This window comes from Lycorma delicatula, chromosome 1 (assembly GCF_047948215.1).
Source record: "Lycorma delicatula isolate Av1 chromosome 1, ASM4794821v1, whole genome shotgun sequence".
NCBI lineage: Eukaryota > Metazoa > Arthropoda > Insecta > Hemiptera > Fulgoridae > Lycorma > Lycorma delicatula.
The window spans coordinates 339,456,134-339,472,107 of NC_134455.1; the positions used below are offsets into that span (position 1 = coordinate 339,456,134).

Genomic DNA, 15,974 nt, shown 5'->3' on the forward strand with positions numbered 1-15,974 from the left:
GTTGTGTGTTTTATTACATTACTGGAATGGTTGAAATTATACTTAATTTTATTTTATATGAAAAGAAAAAAGTGGCATTGCTAAGCTACTGGAAGTTATCCAATAATTGTGTTGCACAGTCGGGTATTTCCAAATACCACACAGTTCTTTGATTGGAGAATATTGATCTTTTATGGTTCCTTACCCGTTCTTGGGTGACTTGTTTGGTTTATTGAAGAAAAATCACTTTTTTCAGCTTTTCAACACAAAAGCATTAATCATTAATGTACTGATCCCAACTGAGTAAAAATGATCTAATTTCTGAGGGATTTTGGGTGGGATGGGTACCCAGTGACTTGACCTTTCAATTACAAGGATGTTCCATTTTTTTGGGTTGGATTGTTGTCTTCTAATAGTTCTGTTCTTCTGAGGGAAGATTGCTCTTCTCTTTACTCAGTCCTTTCCTTATTTTGTGCCCATCTTATCCATTTTCAGGTAGAATATTCACACAAAGAGCATACTTTGGTGACCTGTCTGTGATCACAATTATGAATATACAAACATTTTTCATTCATGAAAGTGATTTATAAAATTTACAGAGAGTTGTGAATCAGGTAATTGCCGAAAACATTGGCAGATATACACAAGGAAAGTGTCTCACTGCATTTTAAACATTCTGCAGCAGTTCAAAAATGAAGGTGATGAACCTTCATTTTTGAATATGTGCTACTACCATTGGACTTCCCACATCTTTTGTTATGAATAGTGTTGGGTAAAATTAAGAAAATAATAAAATGAGATAGCTCGTATTTGCCAAAAGAAATTGGACTTTAATTATCACATAAATAAACTGCATATAGGCTAATATGAAAATCTACAATTAAACAAAGCCTGAAAACAAAAGAACATAAAACACCTTTTTTTACAATCATATACTTAAAAAACTAAATGAGATTACGAAATAAACTTAAATTAATTCTATACAGAATTTATACAAGGAATATCAGCTGAAATCAACATATCAATTATAATAATAAATGACAAATACATAAATATACCTTTTTCAAATAATCATTCTGAAAATCTTTTGCATTAAATACGAGTCTAAAAACAGTTTAAAGAACTAAATACATTGTTAGTTTAAAGAACTAAATACATTGTTATTCAATCTACAAGATGAAATACTAAAACAATAAATATTACTAGAACAAATCACAATATTAATTACAAAGAAGTCCAAAAACATAACTTCACTTCAGAAGTTATTTTCTTTAGATTAATTTAAGAAAAGTAATATGAATTCAGTTCATGAATAAATAAGAATTAATCTATGCGATTAACAAATTACATTAAATTAAATGATAGAGTTAATTACAATATAAACAAGTTGTAATAAGTAATCATACAAATAGAATTCATTTAGTAAGCAAGCCTTTTTGAAAATATTTGAGTTTCTTAGCCATTCTCATGTTAATGACTTCTTTTTTCTAATTTGTAAAAATAATATAATACTTGATAGTTCAAAACAATATTTAACATTGATTAAAATTATTAACAACAGCAATACTCTTAACACATTAAAATTATGTAAAATAAAAGATAAATAAACTGTCTCAGTAAAATTGTTATTTTCCAAATGAAATCAAAAGGTTGTGCAGTTACAAGAGTCAATGAAGTACAATAGAAAACATTCTTGGAAGTTGCTAAAATGTATATGAAATGTTAACAACCAACACATTCATGTTCATTAATGTCTGTGTCATACATATTTTTTATAATTCTAAAGTAGTATTTAATTTCAAGTCGATTTTATAATAACAACAGTTGGCATTAATAACACATAAAATATGCTACACATGAAAAATGATAACACAACCTTTATCTAAGCCTTCATGACTACACTTGAGTGAAGAAATGGTTTTTTAAACCAATCTTGAATTTCAAATTCATAATGTACAATTAATTGAGTATTTTACTAATAACATAACTGTTTAATAATAAATAATGAAAAATTTTAGATTGCCTTAATCAGACATAAATATTTATGAAGAATGAACACATGAAATTAAAGTACACATATATACACACAGTTTATCCTTGGTGTAAATATACAGTAAAAATAACAGAGGTAACAATTTGTGATTAGAAATTGAATAATGCGTAGCATCTCAAAATTGTAATAACCAGTTGGAGAAGATTCGGCGTCGATAAAATTGGCTGGTTTGTAGTAATCACATTCAACACTAGAGGTTATCTATTGAATTTGAAAATTAATATAACAAAGAAACGAGGCAAAACGAACATAGAAATCTGTAAAATCACAGAACACTGATGAGTAGAGCAAGAGAATATGTCGACAGAGAAATTACCAAGATATGAGAGAGAAAGAGACGAGAACGAAGACGCAGTCAACCATACATAGTGAAAGTCTGATCCATACTGACCGAAAGAAAATGGCGTGATGAGAAGAGGGGGAAACAAACTAGGCAGTGGACAGGAGAGAGTGTGTAAAAGACAAGAGGTGTGTGCATGTGTGAGTATGAGAACGATTAGAAAAACATGTGGGAAAGAAACAGCAATAAATAATGGGTGATATGAATACACTGACACTATTAAGATGACAAAACCAGACAGTCTGGCCGGCGCCAGGAGTCAAGAACGAACACAATAAACCAAAACAATCTATTCTAAAAAAAGTACACAAATGACAAGCCCATACGAAAGAGCACAGTATATTTACCAAGCCTGTAACAACTACAAGACCCAACCCTAACTTTGAATTTATTGGAATAAACGCTACTTTACGCAATGGCGTAAACAAATAGTATGTCAAGGTATTTTAATAGTTTCACAAAACATATTGGCATTTACAGTACCTCCACGCTCAGAAAACTGAACAACTAATATACCTTTGTTATCCCAAAAAATAATGGCCATAAGCTTCCTGACTGAACATTCTTACTTAAATATTTTGAGCCTTGAAGATGTTGAATGCTGACATTACGTGAAGCAACGTTGTTTCAGCATAAGTATATACTGTAATATCCAAATCTCATCTCCAGTCATAACCTATACAAAACAGTATCTCAGTGATATTGTCTGGGTGTGTATATTGAAAATTGTTTAACAAAACTAACAGCTGTTGAAAAAAATTAATCTTAATTTATAAATATTAATAAATTATTTTTGTTTTAGTGGGATCGAGTGTTGGATTTACTTGGTGAAGCCTTCTCTGTAAATGATATTTCCTTCAGGCGTTTAGCTCTCAGTCAAAAACAAAGAAATATTGCCCTGTCGGAATTTAAGGTGAAATACGCAATACTTTTATTTGTTAATAGTTTATGAATTTTGTTGCTGTACCTTATATGGTAAACTACACAGTAGTTTAAAGTGGTTGACAGTTACATCAAGGAAGGTTGAGCAACCTGCAATCTTAGTGATTGAATCTGTCAACACAAATCAAAATCACAATAAAATTCTTTATAGAATTGTTGTTTTAGCTCTGAGTTCATCTTATGAGACTATGTAAAGTGCCAAAATAATTTCTTTTGGTGTTTTGATCAGCAAAAGCAATTTTTTTGTACAGTGATTTTTTAATAGCACTGATCTGAGTTTCTTTGTACATATATTTTGTTCATGTTACATACCTATTACATGCAAAAGGTTAAGGAACACAACTTAATTACTCATCCTTCCTACTATTACAATGTTGTCTGTTTACATTGCAGAGATACCTGAGATGGACATTGTATTTTGTCAAAGTTAAATTACATCTGTTTTGTTTTAAATTTTAATCATTTTCGGTAATGTTTTTCATCACTAAACTAGTAATAAAAACAAACCAGCAGTTCAGAGTTAAGAATTATCAAGCTTTTAGTGTAATGGAAGTTTTCTTTTAAAATATGTCAGTTGAGCCGGCCTCCATGGTGCTAGTGATAGCATCTCAGCCTTTCATCTGGAAGTCCCGGGTTCGAATCCCGGTCAGGTATGGCATTTTCACACACTACAAATCATTCATCTCATCCTCTGAAGCAATACCTAACATTAGTCCTGGTGGTTTAAAAAAAAGAAAAGAAAAGTCAGTTGAATAACTGATTTTTATCAGTTTAACAAGAGTAACTTGTATTTTATCAGGATCCCACTTTATAAACGTGAAGGTGTTTTACCTTTCTAAAGATATATTTTAACTAAAACTTTTTATTGATTGATCTTTGTATTATGTTCTACTTATGTAAATGTACTTCTCCATTGCAGCTAAAAATCTTACATCTTCTGAATATTTGAGCAAATGAGCAAGATGTAGCTTATTATACATAGATTTATTTATTTTTTTATACATAATTAGTCATTTGATGGTTTGATGCACTTTTCCAATCTTTTCTGTTTGTGGCATCTGCTTAATCTTAATACATCTTTTTCAACATACATTCTAAATTATCTGTTTCTTACACTATAATCTTTGACGTACATTAATGATTTTATCTTTGATATGTGCAACTGCAATCAAACTCACTAACATTGTTATTGGTCTTACACATGGCTCATCTTATACAACCTTAAACCTTAAATTATAGATCTTGCCTTTTTGCTAGATTCAGCCCAACCTTTTCTTTTTTCAATTATTTTAATCTTTTTCATTTTGTTCTGTCATATCCACTTAACTTTAGAAGTTCTCTTGCAATGCTCTCTTTCAATAGCTCCTGTTTATTTTAATGATTTTCCTATTAACAATGATTCACTGTGAGAAAGGCATTACACTCAATTTAAAATTTTTTAAATATTTTTTCTAATTCTTAAATCTGAGTTTAGTGCCTCAGATTTCTTTTCCACTTAAAACTCTTCTGACTTGTGCCACTTTGCTTTTGTCAACTTCTTTTCTTGTTCATCTTCAGTTATTACATTATTTAAGTACCAAAATTCTGTGTCTTTTATACTGTTTTGTATCTAAAAAATGTATTACCATTATCCTCTGTTTTGTTATATTAGCATTTGAGTTGATAGCATTCATTACTTCTAAAGAATTGTAGTTTTAATTATTGTTATAGGTTTAATTAAAACATCATTGGTTAATCTTACTTGTTTCTCCTTGTGTTGTCTCTTGGTTGTGTTACCCTGTTATTAATTTGAGTTGATCAAGTAACTCAAATTAATGATCAAGTATTGAATAAATTATAATTATAAATAACTCTTGCTCTTATTTTCTACATTGTAATTCCATTATTTTTAAGAACATAAAAATTTGTTCTATTAATATCTAGTTTATCAAATATTATTCAAAATTTACATATGCCTTTAATATAACTTTATATTTCTGGAGCATCTGATTAATCTGAGAGCTAAATTATTTTTCATGTTCCCATGATTTTCCTGAAATTGAATTATTCACCTGGTACACAGAGTTTGCTGTACTTAAAGTTTCCTTTCTTACCTCAATTATTTCCTTTTTTAATTTTATCTATTCTTTCTCAGTCAAATATACTTTGGTAGTAATTTTTAAGTTTGTACCTATGATTTATTTAGACTTAACTTTTCTTGTTCCTGTCTATACTCCATCTCCTTTTTCTCATTTTTACTTTTGTTTCTCAAACTTCAACCTTCTGTTCAAACTTCTCTGCATTTTATTGATAGTAAATAATGGTCAGAAAGTCTCTCCTATCCCTCTTTCTAGACATTTTATAGCTAACATTTTTATTTTTAAATTGGTTTTAGCCGTGTTTTTTTTATCTCCTAGATTTCACTTAAGTATATTTCCTTTTGAAAGTTTTAAAATGAATTTTTACAATTACTATTTCATATTTTTTCAAAATTATTTAGTCTTATTTCTTTACCCTAGTCTATAATCCTTATTTTCATCCCCTTTTCCCACTATTGTATTTCAGTTCTTCATTATTAAATTTTCAATTTTTTTGTATTTAACAAATCAACTTCTTTCAATATCTTTTCATTTTCACAAAAGAGGCAAATATATAATCGCAGCATCATTTGAGTTTGATTCAATCCTAAAATAATGCTCTCGTTTTTAGGCACATCATTTACTCTTTCTTACAAGTTCTTGTTTGTTTTGTTTTTTTTTACTCCTGTATGATTTGGTTTAATTATCCTATCTTCTTACCGAAACCCCTTCTCTTGTTCAGTAAGAAGAGACTTGTTTTAATTTCCTTCAACATTTAACCTTACCTGTCATTTCTGTGTCAAGTTATCTCGTCTGCCATTGTTATTTAACTGTTCACGTCCTGTGATGCGTTGTGTGGAGTCGTCTTGGATAGATGTGCTGTTTACATTTTAAGCTCAAATCTATGTCTGTTATGCTGTGTTCTGATTAGGCATACAGATAGAGAATTCTCACTACCTCTCCTTCCTCTGTATTACAGTATGCCTTATATATCCAATGTGTCTTGTATACTATGTAGACATGATTTATCTTAAATTATTTTTTTTTTTTATAAACAGAATTTTTAATCTTTAATCATAGTGTATTTATATTTATTATAAAATATTTTATCAAATTAATAAATCCTTTTTAAAAATGATATTTTATTCTTACAAAAACTATAGGATTGCATCTGCTACAATTAATCTGCTTTTTTTCCAATGAGAAGTTTTATTTCTTGCAATAAATTTTATGTTGGACGTTCTTTCACATGTGCAATTAACACGTTGGTCCTGCAGGTTTTTTTTGTACAAATTTGGCTGAATCCCATGGGTATCACCGGTGATACCCATTTTACCCATTTTTAATACCCGGTGATACCCATTTTTAAACGAAATGGTACAGAACCATTTTATTTCAATAGGCGTTTTACTATTGGGGATCAAAACATTAACTTTAAAAACGTTATATCTGGGCTAGGAAAGATTGTATCTTTAGTGTCACCAGCTGGGCACCACGTGTGATAACCATGGGCAGTAAGACATAGGTTTAATTAAAAATGACACTGACATAAAGACATATAGTTTATTTGAGTAAAGTGAAAAAGTAAATCATGGTTTAATATCAGTAAAACAACATATTATAGACAAGTAAATTGAGGTTATATCAATTAAATATTTTTCTTCCTCCAATTTAGTGTGTTTTGTTGAAACACTCCATATAAAAATAGGGATTCCTTTCACATTTGTCACAAAATGTAGATACTTGCTTTGCGTTTCTTTTGGTGTAAGAATGATCCTTTTCACCAGCAACCACTGCAAAGTCTCCTTTTTAGTCGTCCATTCTGAAGCCTTACATTAGATTTCACAAATTTGTGTTGGGATGGACCACTTCTGCACCTCGAGGTTGAGACAAGAGAACCTTACCTTTTACCTTTTACCTTCTTCAACTCCAGTTAGTGACTCAATCAGAGCTTCTCTGAACACAGAAATTTCAATTTTTTTACCAGTTTTCCCCTTAAAGATAAGCCAAGGCATTTACCACAGATGTACTCAAAAGACATTCGAAAGCAACTTTGTGAAACCATCTGATGGTTCGTTTTAAAGGAATAAAATATCTCGTCATTTGATCTGATACATCAACTCCTTTTTTGAGGCGATTGTATGTTAAAATCATCTTTGGTTTAATAACTTGATCTCTCTTTTTTTAATTTTCCACTGGGAGCCATAAATAGATAAATTCCATGCGGCCACTATAATACGTCTTTATTTTCTTTACCAGTTATATCTTCTCCTTTCTTCAACGTTGGCTTCAATATGTCCTGTGGCACATCTTTCACTTTTTTCTTAATGTTCCTATGATATGTGTTTTTCTTTGTTAAAGGTTTTTTGCACATGGAAGATTTGTATATAAATTATCAGCTATTAGTGTTCTACCTTCATCCGGATAATTTTCTTGAATGATTGAAAACAACTTTGTTTGATAATCTTCTTTTGGTGGAGATTCAAATACTTTGGCTTCATAAATTTGAAATGTATAAGTATATACTGACTCATCGCATAATTTGAACATCTTGGTGCCACATTTTGAAGCTTTATCTTTGATATACTGTTTTATTGATAGGCGTCCTTGAAATGGTATCATTGATTCATCCACTACAACCAGTTCACCTGGATGTACACTACTCTAAACTTGTCTCCTATAACCTTACATAAATGCCTAACTTTACGTAATTTGTCGTCTGGTGGAACATCCTCATTATTGGTAAAATGGATAAGTCTGAGTATATCTTGAAATCTATTTCTTGGCATTAGCGGCGGGACAAACCCATTCTTATACATTTTCTTTTGGCTTCAGTAGTCTCATATTTTAGGATATTTTACCTTACTCATTTACATTACAATGCCTAAAAAGCGTTTCATTTTTATTACAGAAACTGGTAACCATTCATTTTTCTTATGACTATCCTCACGGTTTTCTTCATAGACCAATAAATCCATGACTTCATCATCAAGGAACAAGCTGTATGCCATTATAGGCATAAGATTTTCTTCATCATCAAATGAATAAACTGAAGCATTTCCAGTATATTGAACGTTTTGTCTATTATTGCCTGTATAAGCGTTCCACTCCTCAATCACCTTAGGTTGGGAAAGTGGACTGAATTGGCTTCAAGGATTCTTTAGGCTGGTATGACAAAAGCGGTAGTGTGATCCAGTAACTTGCCATGTTTACACTCCAAATTTTCAATAGCACCAATGAATTCATCCCTTTAACATCTGGGAAGTCAAGGCAGCCTGCTGTTCCTTGGTGGGATGAGGACTCTTTGCCATTGAATGTTTAGGTGAGCTAAATGGAATTCTTGGATGAATTATGTAGAATCAATTTCTTGTACAACACCATCATCTGTGGTATGAAGAAAGGTTTGAACTATGTATGGATCAATACAATCACCGTAGCCGATTGGACTGCAAAGAGGCGAAATCTTTGTTACCGTGTCAGTTGATATAGTAACCACATTTGGAAGGTCGTTTAGGGCACTTTCACTTACATCATTGTACTGCCCAGAGTTTGTGAGATATAAGTTGCAAATAGAAAATATCCCATTGGTGATTGGAGACGTGTAAGATGAATTAAACATATCCTTTTCTTATAATGAAATAAGGTATGCCCTGAATAATTCTCAAGACACTTCCCTTGGAAACGATAATATCAGGCTCTGTATGTCATCACATCTCCCGGATGCCCTACAACATCTTTTGTGTGTCAAAAATAAAATTTTCTCTTACCAGGTATTTCCAGATTCTTGTACAGAGTTATTCTTTTACATACTGAAAACCTGATAAAGATAAATTATGCCCCACAAGTTATCATCCTATTTCTTTGACCCTGTGCAAGGTGATGGAACGAATGGTAAGCTGTCGTCTAGTGTGATAAATTTACTAGATCCCTGGAAAAAATTAACTGCATTTGCTTTTCCCAGTTGTGGGGACATGTTGGCCCTCAACTATACTTACATGGTGTTGAGGCATGCATGCAGATTAGATTTCTAGGAATGTGGTTAGACCAATGACTAATGTGGGTAACACATTTGAAGGAGCTGAAGGTAAAATGTCTAAAAATGATAGACAAGCTGAGGGTTCTATCTAATACCTGTTGGGAAGCTGATTATATGTGCATGTTGCGCTTCTACCGAGCTCTAGTACAGCCATTCACGATTAGACTTTGGCTACTTGGCCTGTTTGTTGGTGTGCACCACAGCACTAAAGATGCTTGATGCAATCCATCATTCATTCATCTGACTTACCACAGATACTTTTCGCTTAAGCCCTGAGGTAAGTCTGCTGGTGGAAAGTGGTGAACAATCTCTTTGTAATAGACGGAAGCAAATGATATGCTCCTATGTGGCTCGCATTAAAGCGCAACCAACTCATTCAGTCTTTGATGAGATATTTTCGAACCAGCATTTTAATCAATATTGGGAACAGTAGAGATCTACTGCTCCTCTAGGCAATATTATAAGTAGCATGAAATTTGATGTTACAGTTTATACGGACAGCTCTAGAAACATTAATGTTGTTGTTGTGGCTTTGTTGTTGGCAACAGAACATATATGTTTGGCCTTCCCAGCATCACCAGTATTTTCATTGCAGAACTGTATACCATTAATCGAAACGACTAGCACTAGATAGGGAATCTTGGAGAGCTACATCAAACCAGTCAAATGACTGAAGACAAAAAAAAAATACCATTAATAAGGTGTTGCATTTAATTAGCCCAAAATATCGACTGTTATTGTTTGCTCAGATTCTATTAGTGCCCTCCAGGCGATTAATTGAGACATAAAGTATGATATATGTTTGTTTACTACAACAAACATGTCGTGGCCAGGCAATGATATCGCTGAAGCATTTTTCACCCAGAATAAAAAAAAAAAACTGTACAGTACTGCACATACAGTACTGGATGAGTATTACAGTACTCATCCAGTTGAGCATTGACTCAACTGGATGAGTTAGTTGAGTTAATCAACAATTAATAGCTGTAAAATGAAAAAGTTGCTGTTGGCCTCTTGGTAGCTACGTGTCCCTATTGCATGAGTACTAATAGAATCTGCTTTGGTATCTGTGAGTATCTGAAGCTCCCCCATCTGTATCCTTCCCCTGTTCATCATCCTAAAAATGTACTTCTGAAAAATATCTTTCTTTCATTCATGAGTCCAATTTAATCCTTGGAGCTTTTTCTACTATAGCGTCTTGCTTCTATTTTATATAAAATATTTTTCTCTTTTTCAAAATACAGTCATTGAAGAAGTTTTGCATTTGATCTTTGATCAAAAGGCTTTCATCCAAATTTTCTACCTGGTCTTATGTTTTTTCAGTAGATGCTTTGTTCAAAATTTTTGGCTGATCAGCTGCTCTCATCAGTAAGTGTTCTTGACTCAAATTTTCCGCATGATTTTTTTCTTCTCTTTGCTTCAGTAAATATTTATCTAATTTTCCTTTGCCTTTTTTTTTAAATGTCATTCCTCCATTAGATTTTTTACTACTCTACTGTTATTAGTTTTACTCTTGTACTTTTTTTATTATCAATTAACATATACTTTGCTCCAGTTTGTTTTCTATGGTAAGAATAAGCGAGTCTTGACCAATTTGTTGGCAGTGGCAGCAGTAGTGATGATTTTCGTACATTAAAAAGAAGTTTTTTTGTTATCAAAATAATAATGATAAAAAGAGAAATGGTTGTTTTTCATGTTAATGTTACGTTTGTTTAATATTTTAGGTGAGATATAAAACTTAATTATAAAAAATTTATTTTTTTAATATAGGCAGAGAATATAACAGCACTGCTGTTGCCTATTAAACATGGTGCCAAGGGTCTAAATCTTGTTGAAGCTACTCACGTATTCCTAGTGGAACCATTATTAAATCCTGCTGATGAATTGCAAGCTGTTGGCAGAGTACATAGAATTGGACAGACCAGGTTTGTTACTTTTAAAGTTGATCTACAGTTTTTTTTTATTAATTAATTAATTTTTATTATTTATTTTTTTAATTTGCTAGTTATGGAATATTAATTTTTTAATGATTTATAATGTGCTACTTATCTTACATAAGCAAGTCACACCAAAAAAGTTACTCTAGGTTATGTCCATCTGTAGCGTGTACAGATAGTTAAGTTGTTTAATGTTGGATTTAACAATTGATATCAACTGTCAGTTTATAATACAGAATAACATTGTAGTATTATTACATGATTTATTCATTAATTGTTTACGATAATGGAATCACATTGCTTTTATTAGTTAATAAGCTGTTGTAAAGTTATGAGTGTTAAAATTTCTGTCAGTTATTGTAGTGCAAGCTTTTTCTTTTAAAGTAACTTTAAATGATAACACCCACTTACTGTTAACTATTATAAAGTAAGTAGGGACATTTAAAATGAAAAATATTTTGTTTTTCTTTTTTTGAAAATAATGAAGTCATCAAAATGATTGTTTGTTTGTTAAGGTAAAAACCCTTACCTTAAATGATTTTGAAAAACAAAATCTGATAAAAGAAGTAAAAATATAAATCAAATCATAATTTTTCTCGTGAGTTTTGTCCTTAATTGAACTATGACATTATTGGATGTAAATATTACTCTTAAATAACAACATTACTTAAACTGAAAACTGAATATTGGAACCAAATTGTTTTCTACATTTCCAAATTATCATTTCATTTTATGTTGTTTTTATTTTTCTTTCAATATTCTACCATTTTTTTAAGCAGTTCTTTAATTTTTTTTCCTATGTTTTATAAGTAATTGGTGCATCTATTTAAATCACTAGCCATCAACCAAGAAGCTCATTCCTAGAAGAATAAAATCATAGATCTTTACTTAACTTTCTTACTGGAAAGAAGTAACTTCAAAAATTAAACTAAATCATAAGTATGATCTCATTCATGGATAAAAAAAAAATACTAATTGAGTTTATTTCTGTATATTATTTTTAGGGAAACATTTGTTCATAGATTCATTTTGAGATCAACAATTGAAGAACGAATGTTATCTGCAGTTGAGGTAGGTGGTGAAGAATTGTGGAGTAAAGAAAAATTAACAATTGCCCAGTTGGCTGACCTGTTCACTGTTGTTGATGATAATGATCCTTCTGATGTACTTTCATTGAAATCTGGTGTTGTCAGCAATGTTTCCAGTAATTCTGCAAGTGATGATACACCAGCTCCAGTCCTTAGTGAATAAACTTTGGTTTCAACTTATAGCAGCTCAGCCATTAATAATATTAGCCAAACTGATAATGGTTGAAGTGCTACTAGTACTGTTAACAACTACTAATTCTTTTGCAGAAATTATTCTGCCACTTGACTCATAACATGAGTGATTTTTGCTGTTGTTTGGTGGGATTTTTCTGTGTTAAGTACATTCTTACTTTATTGCTAATGTGAAATCAGTGATGTGCTTCATTCTGTATTACAAAATATTATGTTATATAAATCACATGTATATGAAACTAAACACTCTTAATAGGTTTGTCATTCCATGAAATAGTGCATACTTGATATTCTGTCAGACTTAATTTACAATTGCACACTTTTAAAACTTCTTATATTGTAAAAAAAAGAAAAAAAAAGAAGTTTTTATAAAACATTTATATGTGTATGTAATTAATATAGACATGCATGCATAATAATTTCACTTACAATAATTTCTTTTAGTATAATAGCCTATTTTTGTATGAGTTTTATTTTAGAATTTTGTTAAGAATTTGGGTTGTAAATGCAACCCTGTAAATAAATATAAATTTTAAGACAGTTTTATTGGAAAAAATTAGTTATTTTCACTGAACTGTGTGTAATAATTAATATCTCATCAGTGTCTAAAAGGATCACAAAAATCATTAAAAAGTCATAAAAATAGGTAGAAGCCCAAAAAGTCCATAAAATTTGATCCTCATCTTTAAAAGTATTTTTGCCACCTAATTTTTATTACTGTATTTACTCAAATTTAAGCTGCACTCTTTTTCCTTTTTTTAATATCCAAAAAATCTGGTGCGGGTTATATTCAAACTTTTTAATTTGAAAAAAAGGTTTATAGATTTTTTTAAATACTCTTAATTTTTTGTTCTCCAATTCATTAAATATTGTAAATTATCACAATTTTACATGTTCAAAAAATTAACAGTTGAAAATAAAAACATCAATTAAAACAATGACTTATTTCACTTTGTTTAGAGGTTACAACCCTTTAATTTTTAATAATTACCTAGAAAATACCACTGCCTGTGGTAAACTTCAATAAGTATTTAATCCATCTTATAACTTGGTTATGTGTACTTACTTATTTCTATTTTTTTACCGTAGAATTTTTTACATACTGCATTTTTTATTGCCCACATTTTGTCAGTGTTATCATCAGTGTCCTAGCAATGGCATCAAGAAGAAATCACTACAAAGCCGGTATAAAAAGGAAGGTGATTTTATATATGAAAGAAAATAGGAATAGATCAGCTACCAGAAAGTTCAACATTGAAGAAATAAATGTTTGTTGATGGTGTAAACAACATGATTTGATTTTTACTTACAAATCTACAAGAAAGGATTTTAAAGGACCAAAAATAGGAAGATTTCCTAAGTAGATGATCATGGCACTCAGTTTATAAAATATGCTCAATCTAAAGCACTGCCAGTAACAATATAAATGTTACAGTTGAAGGTAAGAGAAAACATTGAATAATTAAAAATTGTAATGTCTCAAGAGACTGGTGCAGAAAATTTATGAAAAGGGAGGGATTTTCTCATAGATTGAGAAGTTGAATCTGCAAGAAACTTCCTGCAGATTTTGAAGATAAACTTGTTTACTTTTGCGACATATAATTGGACTTCGTATAAAATATACACTTTTTATTCATATACATTTTACAAATACCTTTTCAGCATTTTGGTGAAGGCAGCCAAGCAGCTAGTATTTTATTATGTAAAGTGCCATTAACTAAGCAGCTAGTATTTTATATGTAAAGTGCTATTACATAAAAGTAAAACAAGGCCATTACACATGTTTTATTGCCAGTAACAGTTAAATTGAAAAATTTATTTATTATGAAAAATTCTAGTGCACTTTTTAGTTGTTTTTGTTTATGCATTAACATCAGAACAACTTAACCAGAATCTTGTTGCAGACTAAATCGTGGTGGATGATTTTTCCAGTAACTATCTAGAAACAGTCAAAAAAATTAATTTCAAACATGAAATGGAGACTCAACAATTTTCTTAACTTCATTGTCAACACACTTCTTCAAGTCAGTGATGATTGAGTTACCTTTCTTTTTCCTGTTTAGCCTCCGGTAACTACCGTTTAGATAATTCTTCAGAGGATGAATGAGGATGAATATGTATGAGTGTAAATGAAGTGTAGTCTTGTACATTCTCAGTTTGACCATTCCTGAGATGTGTGGTTAATTGAAACCCAACCACCAAAGAACACCGGTATCCATGATCTAGTATTCAAATCCATGTAAAAATAACTGGCTTTACTAGGACTTGAACGCTGTAACTCTCGACTTCCAAATCAGCTGATTTGGGAAGATGCGTTAACCACTATACCAACCTGGTGGGTTGATAATTGAGTTACCAGGAATATTTTTCATCACGCTTGTCTTTCTTACCATTCGTAAAGTTTTTTCGTAAGTTTTATATATTGCATTTATGAACATCATACGTATTAGACAATTGGCTATGAATTTCAGTCTGTAGTCATGGTGGTTGTTGTATTCATTTTAAAACTTTCCAATTATGTTAATATGAGAGAATAGTTGGAGATGTTATCTCATCAAAAGAGAGAGGTAGATTAAAGAGTGTAGTCAAACTTTGAGCTTTATCAGTGTATTGAGAAAATATATAATACATAATTTGAGTAAGACCAAATGATTTATTTCTTAAATTAAGATTGAAATTTATAAAAAATATAATTAGTCTTCTCTTGCTATTGGTGTCATTTGTTTTATCTCCATAGTCAGATTCTGTACCTAATCAGTCACATTATTATGGAGATAATTATCAGGACAGCCATTAAATAATTTTTTTAAGTTTGTAGACATCCTATTCAATGTTTTCTCAAAAATTGGTTACATGGTTTTGCTACTTTGCAGCTTACTTTAAACCAGTAAATAATTAGTGTTTATTATATATATTTTTTTTAATTTTTGCTTGTTCTTTAATTTATTTATGTACTATGGAAAAAAAACATGCTCTTAAAATTTGTTGTCTATGTTATTAATTTTTTTTCATGCTCATGTTGTTTATTTTTTGATTATTTAGCGTTTAAAATTTTATTGTTACTGTACTAGAGTTATTAAAAGATAAGATGTGAAAACCTTGTACCATTGTTAGAAAAGAACTTTTTTTTTAATAAACCTTTTTTTATATTTTTGGTTCTTTTTCTTAAAAATTTAACTCATGATGCAAAGAATGTAGTACATGTGTATTTAACTAACTGAATTAGAAAGTGTATGAAAGAAATACATTATTAATACAATAGATTAATATATTTTTCAGAGTAACGTAACTTAATTTTTATAATTGCTTAGAATGCATTTATTACTTACTAAATTTTGGGCAGATTTCTA

At 30.5% G+C, this 15,974-nt stretch overlaps 1 protein-coding gene across 4 annotated transcripts in view; it reads left to right on the plus strand.

The window, feature by feature from the left end:
- Positions 1–14,678, plus strand: part of LOC142334330 (E3 ubiquitin-protein ligase SHPRH) — a 126,951-nt gene extending 112,273 nt beyond the window's left edge. For all 4 annotated transcript variants that reach the window (XM_075382282.1, XM_075382283.1, XM_075382280.1 and 1 more), the window contains 3 exons: positions 3,175–3,285; positions 11,178–11,332; positions 12,349–14,678. In XM_075382282.1, coding sequence (XP_075238397.1) covers positions 3,175–3,285; positions 11,178–11,332; positions 12,349–12,595 — 513 coding nt within the window. In that variant the 3' untranslated portion in view covers positions 12,596–14,678. The remainder of the gene's footprint in view (positions 1–3,174; positions 3,286–11,177; positions 11,333–12,348) is intronic.
- Positions 14,679–15,974: the final 1,296 nt, after the last annotated feature.